Raw genomic sequence first — 12,524 nt, forward strand, 5'->3', positions numbered from 1 at the left:
TCTTGACACACTGCCCGCTTAAACCGGCAGCCAGCCACAGGAATGTCAGCATACATGCACCCAGCCACCACAATATTTTTAAATAAATACGTTTAATAGATTTTTTTTAATGTTATGTTTTTCATTAATTTGACCTCCCCACATTATAATTGGAAGAGGAAGTGTAAACTAACATAGCCAATTAGCTAGAAAGGTCACTCCAAACACATTTTCTCTCAGAGCAGCTGTTTAGCTGGTTAAAAGAAGGTTCGTGTGATGGCAAAAATGTATGTCCAAGTCAAGAAAGCTTACCAGCAGCCAGCGACCAAGGCTATTTCCTCAATATTAGTCGTTGAGAAATAGAAAGTTAGAAAGAGGATATTATCCTATTTTCTACTGTGGATATTTAATAAAAACGTCGTTATTCTGTTCTTGCTAAAGATATTCAATACAACATTGAAATATATCAAAAATATTTGTTCCACATTCTTTAGTTTTTATATACACTTTTGCGGACCTCTTGCAGTGCATCAGCGAACCTACAAGGGGCCTCGGACCTCGGGTAGAATACTCCTGAACTAGGTTATCCGCATTCAAAACTGCCCAAACTGACCCGAAAGGTGAGCAATGAAAGCCCCAAAATAAATAGTCCAAAACACCTCCCACGTATACAACAAATGGAATCCCTTGGCGGACTCGATCAAGCATCGTCAGTCTTCCAGAAAGGAGCTAGTAGGCAGCCGTGACGTTATTCCTAGAGGGGCGGCGCGCTGAACAGGAGGTGTTTTCCTGCTTTAAAAGGGATGGAGCCAGCCCCTTCTGACAAGCCCTGTGTCACAGCCACCGGGAGTCTCTGGACATCTTAATTAGGCTAAAGCACAACGGAACGACAGCAACACTCATCTAACCATCAGACCAACCCCGAGTGTGTGAGAAAGTGCTGTGAAGATAAGCCCATCGCAATACTCTGCTCTCTTCTCCATTTCAGTTTCTATTGGAGTGCTGTCACATGGATGAACGTGTTTGAATGAATCTCAAAATCAGCATTCGAGTTTACTTTCTTTATTGACAAATGATGCGTTGCTTTTTGTTTTGACTAATGCACACTTCTACAGTCTAAAATAGTTCGGTTTTTTTCCGCACTTCTCATATGGTACTTACTACCTGTGATATTATTGCCAACCGTCACAACCACAAAAGTAGACCAATCGCTAGTTGAATGCAGGATACCAGCTGTTTGAGACTCAGCTCCAAATTCAACTTTGGTCCAGTCCTCCCAGCGGCTTTGGGAAAGGAAAGAGGATTGCACTTTCTCACCTCTCTCGCTACGGAGATGAAGTCTGCAGAAGAAGGTAACCGGCTTTACTGTGTAGCCTATATTGTCCGTTCATTTGACGTGGCAATGTTCAAAAGTTATTATCTGACTGCAGTGCTTGCTTGTGTCATGTTGACTTTAACGATTCTCAAACCGTCCGTCGCTATAAATGAAATCATGCGTATTATTATCAAGTTATACACCACAATAGTTGCAACGGTTTGGGAAGGATTCTTCAGCTACCAATAGGTGTCGGTGTTTTCAATACAGAAGTCTCCTAACCGCGCAATACCTGACACGGTGAGCGGCATCCATATGATAACCAGAGCCCGATGTGAGCGAGTGACACTTTTATAGCAACGTGTAGGCGGCATTTGAGTGCAAGGAACGCTGTACTTAGTAGGATACAGTAATTTGTATTTTTTTTCTCCTCCAGGTTTCACAATGCCCTTACTGTCAATAATCAATCATTCACAGCCCACATTTTGAGGCATTTATTTGACCATGTTGATTGCAACTATTTATGCATGTTTTCATGGTTGTGCTTTTCAACCTTGACCAGTCTACATCATGCGTGCACACATACCTGGACCATCCAACTCACTGACCGTGCTCTATTTGCCTTGCCACTTAATGCATGAAGTAGCCCAGGCTACAGAAGTATTCCAGTGCTGATGTCATGGACTTTTTTGTGGTTTGGGGATTTAATTTGCCTTTGAGGTTTTGAGACGTGGACTGGTGGGGGGGTTGTGTTATTATTCATTTCAGTCCCTCCTCAGACTCATAATGAATAGCAGACACATGTGCGTCTGTGTGTGTGTGTATATGTGTGTGTGTGTGTCTGTCTGTCTGTGTTCGCGAGCACGCTTTGTTGTGTGTGTGTTTCTGTGTGTAGCTTGCTTGGCTGGGAACCACTCTGCTTCACCAGTCTGCTGACAACTGCAGTGTTGCAGACACACAGTCAGACATCTTTCTCTGTGACCCAGTATAGTAGCCTGTACCATCATGCCCACACGCAGGCAACCCCTGTCTCTGCGGTGACTTAGCCACTCAAAAAAAAGTGACTGCAATCCACTAAAGCCTCTGATTTTCTGAGCCTACAGATGACCTTCTGTGACCACCTAGCTCTTCCTGAGGTTCACTCTGTCTGGGCCAAGCAGAGCCACACCATCTGTGTGGATGAAACCAGATTATATTTAGAGACATGCAGATTGACTTGGTTCCATGTTCTGGGGGGGAAAAGGATTTATGGATGGTAATAACAAAATCAGAGTTAAAACATTTTGGAATATGGTGATGAGAGAGAAACGCATGCCATGTGAGTCACTTTAAACTGCAAACGTGTATGCACTATTCATATTAATATCACCATGAATTTGCAGATGTGATTACTCACTGTCATAAACGATTCCTGAAAGCGAGTCACCGAAACAGAGTGTCAGTCAGATTGTTTTTCTTGGATTTGAGATATCGTTATTCCATAGGGCTCTCACCCCCAATTTGCTATCTGTCACTGTTAGTTCAGCATTCAGCAGATGCAACCCAGAAATGCAAAGCTCAAGCTCTGCAGAGATAACACAATTGAGTGAAAGTCCCGACGTGTGTGGGTGGATGTAGCTCATGTGTTAGAAACAGAGAGTGTGCTGAAGCATAGTGTGCGCCACGCACACGCGCACACACACACACACACACACACACACACACACACACACACACACACACACACACACACACACACACACACACACACACACACACACACACACACACACACACACACACGGAAGAGGGAAAATCAAATTGCTGTCAGCCTGTAGTCAGTTGGTGTGTATCACCCCTCCTCTAAGTCACATTAGGTGGAGTGAGAAAGAGATTTGCATCCTCAGCACTACTGGAGTGTCTGTCAGGAACGAGCACCAGAACAGAACAGCATCTCTAAAGAGGAAAGGAGAAGACAAAACAGACAGAGACAAGACAGTCGTTAGAGCTGATGTGTTGGAGGCTGTTCTCATCACCCTTAAGCTGAGGCAAAGATGAGCTCCCTTCGTGAAGAACCAGAGTTTGACTTCAACTTTTTGTTTGAGTACAGCCAAGGGGGAGAGTGTGGCCACAGGCCTGACAGAGGTGGGTGGTGACGGATCTCTGGATGGGGGGTTGGTGTGTCTTCCTGAGCTTGTGGTTGCTCAAACTGTTTGGGGGGTTTATTTTGCTCTGTGTGCATGTTTTACATTATGCAGTTGAGCCTGGTGTGATTATTTTCATCTTATTTACATGCTTTGTTCATGTTTTTGGTGTGTAATTAATAATAAGGACAATACACGTTTTGTATTTTGCTTAAACAGAATAATTTACATAGTGGCATTTAGGCTTGTCATTTATTATGATTTCAGATATGAGAAAATCGAATAATGTAGTGATGTTTGCTTCCCTTTTAATTGCAAGCTTTGTTATTGCCCTTCCTTTGCTTTCTCCGCCATAATGTGCTCTAATGTTAGTTTGTGCGCATATAAAGTTTCATACTACTGTTAATTGCTTCATTGAGCAAAACAAAAACAAAAATAACTTTTATGACCTGCTAGATACAATTAGAATTTGACCTGCCACTGTTTCTGGAAATAGTCTGTCATGAACTAATTTTAGACAGTCTACCCACGTATTCTGTGGTGCATGACAGGTTCATCATTTCATGTGATGTGCTGTTTGCATAGAGTTGCGGTTAATGAATATAGCACACAAGCTGGAAGGGGATTGCCCTACTTGAGTACACTACACAACATGTGGTTGGTTTTCATCTGAGATAGTAAAATGGCCCTTATCAGACAGAAAGCATTATATTGTAACAATTGTGTAACTTTTTCAAGTAAATGTTAGGGGCTTAAAGATCTTTCTTATGTAAAATCGTAACAGAAGGGGAGGTTTGCTCACTAAGTGTTGCTGCTGTTGCCCTGTTTCTGTGTTTGTGTGTGTGTGTGTGTGTGGCAGATAATGTGTGTATGTACTGTATGCATTTGTGTTTACGTGTGCAGTATGCATGTCTGTGTGAATGTGTGTCCAACCATTTGTGCCTGACCGTCTATTCTGTATGTGTGCGATGCCTCAGCAGCTGTAAACCCTCTGACTTAATCTCAAGCTCAGAGCAAAGCAGAGTGCTGTTAGCGTTCAACATGAGCGAGCCCTAATTCACTCAGTGAGTGAAGCCATCAATCAAATAAGGTATCCGTCACTGCTTTGCTGGAGGAGGTCCTGTAGTCTAGAGAGAACACCGTGGATCTCTGCACAGCTCCAGATGGACTGTTAACAATCTGCTGATATCTCACACATTTCATTGGACCTTGATCAGCTCAATAGACATAGGCTTTAAAGGATCATTTGGGATTTTTGGCAATGCAGCCCATTATCTACTCCCCCAAAGTCAGATGAACTTGTGGATACCATTTGTGTGTCTCTGTGTCCAGTATGAAAGAAGTTAGAGGTAGTTTTGAGAGCTAATGCTAACTGGCATTAGCACAATGACTGGACGTCTATGGGTATCAAATCAAATCCAATTTTATTTGTCACATACACATGGTTAGCAGATGTTAATGCGAGTGTATGCGAGTGTATCTGCTAGCCTGCTATGTTTTAGGACCTGTAATATAGCTTTTATAAAGGCTTTATGAATACATAGATGACCTAATGTAAATTGTTACCAAAACTCTATGAAAAATACTGTTGATGTCTTGGATTTAGAAGTGAGAAAAGGTGCATTTTACGAAGCATCAACTTTGTAAAAATAAAAATGTTTATATGGTGGCCAATATTTACAATGCCCTCGTGTGTTTGTATTTTCCAGATGCATATAGCTACACTCCAAATGTCAGCCTGTCCCTGCCACTGGGCATGGGAAACCCCTGTCTGGCCACCCAGTACCACACGATGCAGTCCAGCCCCATTATCTCCGTGTCCTCCTGCCACCAGACAGGCTACGGTCTCCACGATCACAACAACCACAACCCAGCCCAGGGCTACTACATGTCCCACGGCCTGAGGCCTAACGGGGCCCCGGCCCTGGAGAGTCCTCGCATCGAGATCACAGCCTACCACCAGTACCCTGAGGAGGAGGTGGAGGAGAGCAGCACCATGGACCACATCGTCCACCACAAGCGGGGGGTCAACTCCATCGTGACCCTGACGCTGCCAAACGGCGATGGCTACCGCGACCCCAGTTGCCTCAGCCCGGCCAGCAGCGTGTCATCACGTAGCTGCAACTCGGATGCGTCGTCCTACGAGTCCGGCTTTTACAACTATGACAACTCACCCCAGAACTCGCCATGGCAGTCTCCTTGCGTCTCTCCGAAAGGCTCGTCCTCTCTCCTCTCCTGCCCACACGCTCCTCTCGGCCCCCCATCGACCTCCCCCCGCCACTCACCTTCCACCTCCCCCCAGATCGGGGCCCAAGCTGAGGAGGGCTGGGCGGGGCAAGGGCCCTGTGGAAGCTCCAGGCCCAACTCTCCGGCTTGCAGTGGAGGAGGTGGCGGCATTGGCGTGGGGAAGAGGAAATACAGCTTCAACAGCACCACCTACAGACAACCAACCTACTCGCCCAACCAGTCGTCCACACCTTCCCCGCATGGCTCGCCCAGGGTCAGCGTCACAGATGACAGCTGGCTGGCCAACACCAACCAGTACACCAACTCTGCCATCGTGGCGGCCATCAACGCCCTCACCACCGACGGAGTGGTCGACATGGGCGAGGGAATCCCCGTCAAGGCCCGCAAAACCAACCTAGACCACAGCCCCACGATGAGCCTGAAGACGGAGCCGGGAGGAGAGGAGATGGGCCCTGGGAGCGAGCTCCTTCAGGAGGACTACATCTCCCGCCTGCCTTTCAAGAAGGAGAACTACTGTGGGGGCTTCCTAGACGTGCCCCAGCAACCCTACTCCTGGTCCAAGCCAAAGCCCTACCTCAGGTAGGTGGAAATGAAATACTGCTGGACTGGGAAGTCTTGGGTCAATTAATTGTACTGTATAATAGTTTATTATCAGCAGTTTAAAACAAACAAATGTTGACGTTGGCAGGGAAGTCACTTAGAACATAAGGCAGCATAGTTAAGTGTTATTAGGCCTTGAAAAAGACAATGAAGCTCATGGAGGTGTTGACTTATTTCAAAAGATTTATGGACTAACATCCAACCCAAGGTCTACTCCTTTATTTTCCCACACGGAAAAACAGTTCCTCCACTTGCAGCGCTATTTTGCCATCCCAGGTCTTGTCTTTTTCCAAAATTACACTTGTTTATATATTGCAAGTGCCAAATAGTTTTTGTCTTCAAAGACCGCGGCGAAAGGCAGTAGTCGCTGTACCGCTTCCAAGAGGGCTTCCCTTTGAAGATACAAAACATTTCATAAATCATATTTCGCAGGGAGGAGTAGTGTAGCACATGTGCCCTGTTACCGTGGAAACCCCCACAAAAACAATACACACAGATAGACATAAACACACAGACTCCCTTCTTAACAAGGCAACCTTTTCAGTTCACGGCGACCCTTTCTCAGTTTTCTCTTTCCTGCCCTGGCACACTTTCCTGTTGGAAATCAAATGTTTGATTAAGATAATGCAGAGACAGGAAGTGATGGTGACAAGCCTGCTCAAGGAAACAGTTGGTGGGGTAATCACACAACCGGCTTCCCCGTGCTAGACATGTGCCTCCCCTCCTCTTTGGCCACTAAACATGATGTAATGTTCAGCCAGCCCAGATAAAGCCTGAGAGGGGGGATATCAGTTCGTTTTGGGTCAACAAACACCCTGAAAGTTCCAAGAGGATGCCAGAGATTGCTTTTCATGGCCAGCCTTTGTCAGGGGTTTTGTGCTTCACAGGCATCCGGCACAGTGAAATATTGTCTCGCAAATGTTTGTTTTGGTTCAATATCTCTGCAGTCTTCACATGGGAAGATAGGCTAATTCCCTCGCGACATCTGAACAATGATATTATGAGTGGCCAGGTGTGACACTTTCTGAGATACCAATGGTCTTTCGGGTGTGTCAGACAGTTGTCTGGTTACTTGGTTAGTTGTTTATTTAAAAATAAAGGTCTATGTGGGATTCAATGATTATTGATGATACAGTTGAAGTCTGAAGTTTACATACACTTAGGTTGGAGTATTTAAAACTCGTTTTTTCAACCACTCCACAAATTTCTTGTTAATAACAAACAATACTTTTGGCAAGTCGGTTAGGACATCTACTTTGTCATTTTTCCAACAATTCTTCACAGATAGATTATTTCACTTATAATTCACTGTTTTACAATTCCAGTGGGTCAGAAGTTTACATACACTAATTCCAGAAAATTATGTCACGACTTTAGATGCTTCAGATAGGCACATTTTCATAATTTGAGTCAATTGGAGGTGTACCTGTGGATGTATTTCAAGGCCTACCTTCAAACTCAGTGCCTCTTTGCTTGACATCATGGGAAAATCAGAAGAAATCAGCCAAGACCTCAGATAAAAAAAATTGTAGACCTCCACAAGACTGGTTCATCCTTGGGAGCAATTGCCAAATGCGTGAAGGTACCACGTTAATTTGTAAAAACAATAGTACACAAGTATAAACACCATGGGACCACGCAGCCGTCATACCGCTCAGGAAGGAGACTCGTTCTGTCTCCTAGAGATGAATGTACTTTGGTGTGAAAAGTGCAAATCAATCCCAGAACAACAGCAAATAACTTTGTGAAGATGCTGGAGAAAGCAGGTACAAAAGTATCTATATTCACAGTAAAACCAGTCCTATATCGACATAACCTGAAAGGCCACTCAGCAAGGAAGATGCCACTGCTCCAAAACCGCCATAAAAAAGCCAGACTACGGTTTGCAACTGCACATGGGGACGAAGATCGTACTTTTTGGAGAAATGCCCTCTGGTCTGATGAAACAAAACTAGAACTGTTTGGCCATAATGACCAAAGTTATGTTTGGAGGAAAAAGGTGGAGGCTTGCAAGCCGAAGAACACCATCCCAACCGTGAAGCACGGGGGTGGCAGTATCATGTTGTGGGGTTGCTTAGCTGCAGGAGTGACTAGTGCACTTCACAAAAAAGATGGCCTCATGAGGAAGGAAAATTAAGTGGATATATTAACATCTCAAGACATCAGTCAAGAAGTTAAAGCTTGCTCGCAAATGGGTCTTCCAAATGGACAATGTCCCCAAGCATATTTCCAAAGTTGTGTCAAATGGCTTAAGGACAACAAAGTCCAGGTATTGGAGTGGCCATCACAAAGCCCTGACCTCAATCCTATAGAAAATTTGTGGGCAGAACTGAAAAAGTGTGTGCGCATAAGGAGGCTTACAAACCTGACTCAGTTACACCAGCTCTGTCAGGAGGAATGGGCCAAAATTCAGCCAACTTATTGTGGGAAGCTTGTGGAAGGCTACCCGAAACCCAAGTTAAACAATTTAAAGGCAATGCTATCAAATACTAATTGAGTATGTAAACTTCTGACACACTGGGAATGTGATGAAAGAAATACAAGCTGAAATAAAGAATTATCTCTACTATTATTCTGGCATTTCACATTCTTAAAATGAAGTGGTGATCCTAACTGACCTAAAACAAGGAATTTTTGCTCTGATTAAATGTCAAGAATTGTGAAAAACGGAGTTTAAATCTATTTGGCTAAGGTGTATGTAAACTTCCGACTTCCACTATAGCTCTACTTGTATTATTGATACCACCAATGCACTACGTTAAGCCTATTGGCATGTTGTATAATTGTGCTGCTGAAATGGCAATGCCCCCTCCACACACTTAGGAAGAAAATTGTTATCTAAAACCTAAAATGGGTCTTTGGCTGTCCCCATAGGGGAGCCCTTTATTGGAACCAAAAACGGTTTTACCTGGAACCAAAAAGGGTTCTCCTATGGGGATAGCTGAATAACCCTTTTGGAACCATTTTTTCTAAGAGTCCACTTGTCGACACCTGTTACAGAAAGATTTTTTGAAACACAGCAGACTATCCAGACCACATGCTTCTTTCATTTAGTTTAATTTAGCTTTCATCAAAAGAGCCATTATTGCCTAGGGTTTAGGAACTACATACGTCAGGCTATGACTTCAATTGATTAGATCAGAGCCAATAATGAAATGGAAAGGATCAGGACGTTATTTAAGAAGGGAAACAGAGATCTGGATTAAAGTGAAACGGATCCGTCTTTGTGCGTGCGTGGGTGCGTGTTTGTAGGTCGCCTGGTGGTCCTGTCTGTTTCTATTTTATCCAAATCCTTTCTGGTTTCGTTCATTGTCATGCCAAGCATTTATGTCCATATATTGCATGATGGCTATAGAAGAGTCATGCAGCTGGGACCAAGCTATTCTGTAGATTCTTATTTATATGATTATATATTATATTATATCTATATGTTCCACAAAGTACCAAGCACGGTCTCTCTTCATCATAGCTCCCTGCCTGCCCTGGATTGGCAGCTGCCGTCTTGCTCTGGCCCGTACAGTCTGCAGATCGAGATGCAGCCCAAGTCCCACCACCGTGCCCACTACGAGACAGAGGGCAGCCGCGGGGCAGTCAAAGCTCCGTCCGGAGGTCATCCGGTCGTACAGGTACCTATCTCAATAACGTGTGTGTGTCTTCTCTATTATGAATGTCCCTTGAAGCCAGGAGTACTGCAGTAAGAGGTCACTGTGGCTAGCAGTTGCACATATTGACACAATTAGCATGGAGCAGGACCATCACCTCTCAGTATTGTGCTTGGCAAGGCTTCTAGAGCTCGCGTCACTCTCACCACAGCGGCCCAACACAGAGCTCCTTTCTCTCTAAGGCCGTCACACTGTTTGGACATGTTGGTTTACTCAAGGTGGGGACCGTGGTAGGCTACTAAGACAGTAGTGTGTGTATGGGGGGAAGGGGGGGTTGTGTGTGTGTCATTATATATTCACTGTGTATAAATACAACAGCACATAGCTTATATATAAATGCAAAGCAAATACAAGTATAGCATAGCACATTGCCTCTTAGAAGGGCTGAGCAAACCCTCTTCTCTTCTCTCCGACTTGATGGTTCCTGCTTCTCTCCAAAACACTCAGCATGTATTGTTAGCACTGCAGCCCATTTTTTTTGTTCTTCAAATAGATCTTTTCAGCACAACGTAACCAAGTTTCACTTCTGACAACAGCTGTCGCGCCCAACAAGGTGTTATAGACATAGCCACTCAAGCTTCAGTTTCTCGCTCAAAATGAAAGTAATTACACCCATTCATTAAAACCCTTTGTGTACAACGACATAAAAAAGTGCACCGTTGACATTTTACTCCCCTGCCATCCCATGTTGCACTGAGAGACTTTGACCAACGTTCAGTGTTATAGCAGGTGAAACTGAACTTGATTTAGTTTGTGACTCAGGCCGTATGTCAGTCTTTAAGGGGGTCTAAGGAGTGAATCAGGATTAGGGAATTAGCATCCTGTGTGTGTACGTGTGGGACAATTTTCCCAGGTAGGTGATGGTAATGACGAGGACAGTTACTGTCTTACTTCACAGATACTTGAGTGAAGTGAAATTGAGAAGAAACTCCAACACCCTACAAGCCTGCATAAACCCTGATGAATCTCCATTGAGAGCCTCAAGCATCCAGGCCCTTTCTTTTTCTTTTCGAGGCACGTTTTTGATTCCTCTGAGCCTATTTCCTCGCCTCCTTCTCAGCTGTATTGGAGAAGGTCCAAGATCCCTCCCCTCAGATGTTCTACTCCAATGCCTTTTTGTGAAGCAGGGAAGGAGAGAGGATGTGAGGAATCGAGGAATGATGAATTGAAAGAGCCAATATCATAAATTTTTATTCCGTATAGAGTACTGAATAAGGTATTAGCAACTGTGTGCCAGCCTATGGTGGTAATATTGCGATGGTTCCGATAAACAGAATGACAGCTGCTCTAGTGACGCGCATATTCTCACCCACTCACATTGTTCACATTTTTTACTTTTATGGAACAATGATTCAACACCTCGAATATTATATTTGGAGTGAATTAGAATCTCTGGGAAAATAAGAATCAAGCTTCTGACTGGAAGTTTGTTGGCAGAGAACGATTAATGCTGAAGGTCAGGTAAATACTTGATACACACGCAAACACACACAGCGTTTGCAAAATGAAGACAGGATTTCATCATATCTCCCCTATGTGTAGGATGTGGAGGCAAATATATCTTTCTCCTCCTCTTCTTTCTTTCTTTCTCTCTCGCTCTCTCTCGCTCTCTCTCTCTCTTTCTTCACTCATCCTGTGCAGTCCCCAGGGAGGCTGGATAGGGGTGATAGGGCATGTTGTAGTCCCTGGGGTGCCCTGCTGTTATGAGCAATGAGTGGCAGGCGATCGGTGGGTGGTGCAATCATGGAAAATGGGTGAGTGTTTAGTGATGTGGGAGGACAGGGAGAGAGGGAGATGGAGGGAGAGAGAGAGATGTTATGAGGGCAGACAGAGAGAGGGAGATGGAGGGAGAGAGAAAGATGTTATGAGGGCAGACAGAGAGAGTGAGGCGGTGGAAGGGTGTAGGGAGGGCAGAGGGAGGGAGCGGCGCAGAGGAAAGAGGGAGAGAGGGAGGGCACAGGGAGTCACCACGCAGGCAGGCAGCTGGGTCTCGGCTGTGTTACCCCCAGAGAGACTCTGCTTCCTGCTGATTAGGGCCCGGGTGGCCCTGAGGTTCGGTGGAGGGAGAGGAGGAGGGGTAGGGTGAGGTGAGACTAGTCCCAGAGCCCGTCCGATGCCTTCCCCCCACCACCATCCTGGCCCAGGGGGCCTCCGCTTCACTGCCGATGTTGCTCCTCATGAGCCGCTCATTCCTCAAACCTCTCTCCCACACCGACATTCCCAATTCTGGCTAAACCTGCACAAACACCAGCACTGGGGTTTTGGCTCAGATCTGGACAGGCACAACACCTATGAGTGATTGTGACATATTCCATCGCTGTGCACAACAGTTTAAAAAATAACATGGTGAAAAACACGATGAGACACTGTGTCTCTAACCTATCAGTCAATGAAGCGTTGCAACACACGCTATGACCCCAAGAACACTGACTGACAAACACCTGACTGAAAAACAATGTTACTCAAAACAATGTTTGCTACCTTTACACTGCCACTGTTTCTGTCTTCATGACCACTCAATTTTCTAGCACGGAAGTCCTCCTGTAGCTCCTACATAATGAACAGAGGTGTTTTTCTTATCCCGGCTGCCAAACACAC

At 45.0% G+C, this 12,524-nt stretch overlaps 1 protein-coding gene across 2 annotated transcripts in view; it reads left to right on the forward strand.

Annotated features, from left to right (window-relative positions):
- The first annotated feature begins 753 nt into the window (after nucleotides 1–753).
- Nucleotides 754–12,524, forward strand: part of LOC109864481 (nuclear factor of activated T-cells, cytoplasmic 1-like) — a 119,104-nt gene continuing 107,333 nt past the window's right edge. Inside the window, exons 1-3 of one of the 2 annotated variants that reach the window (XM_031792112.1) lie at nucleotides 754–1,331; nucleotides 5,127–6,243; nucleotides 9,734–9,890. In XM_031792112.1, coding sequence (XP_031647972.1) covers nucleotides 1,199–1,331; nucleotides 5,127–6,243; nucleotides 9,734–9,890 — 1,407 coding nt within the window. In that variant the 5' untranslated portion in view covers nucleotides 754–1,198. Of the gene's footprint in view, nucleotides 1,332–3,132; nucleotides 3,419–5,126; nucleotides 6,244–9,733; nucleotides 9,891–12,524 lie in introns of those variants that run through there. The other variant, XM_031792122.1, reaches the window with a different exon arrangement.

The sequence above is a fragment of the Oncorhynchus kisutch genome, linkage group LG2, assembly GCF_002021735.2.
Source record: "Oncorhynchus kisutch isolate 150728-3 linkage group LG2, Okis_V2, whole genome shotgun sequence".
NCBI classification, from domain to species: domain Eukaryota; kingdom Metazoa; phylum Chordata; class Actinopteri; order Salmoniformes; family Salmonidae; genus Oncorhynchus; species Oncorhynchus kisutch.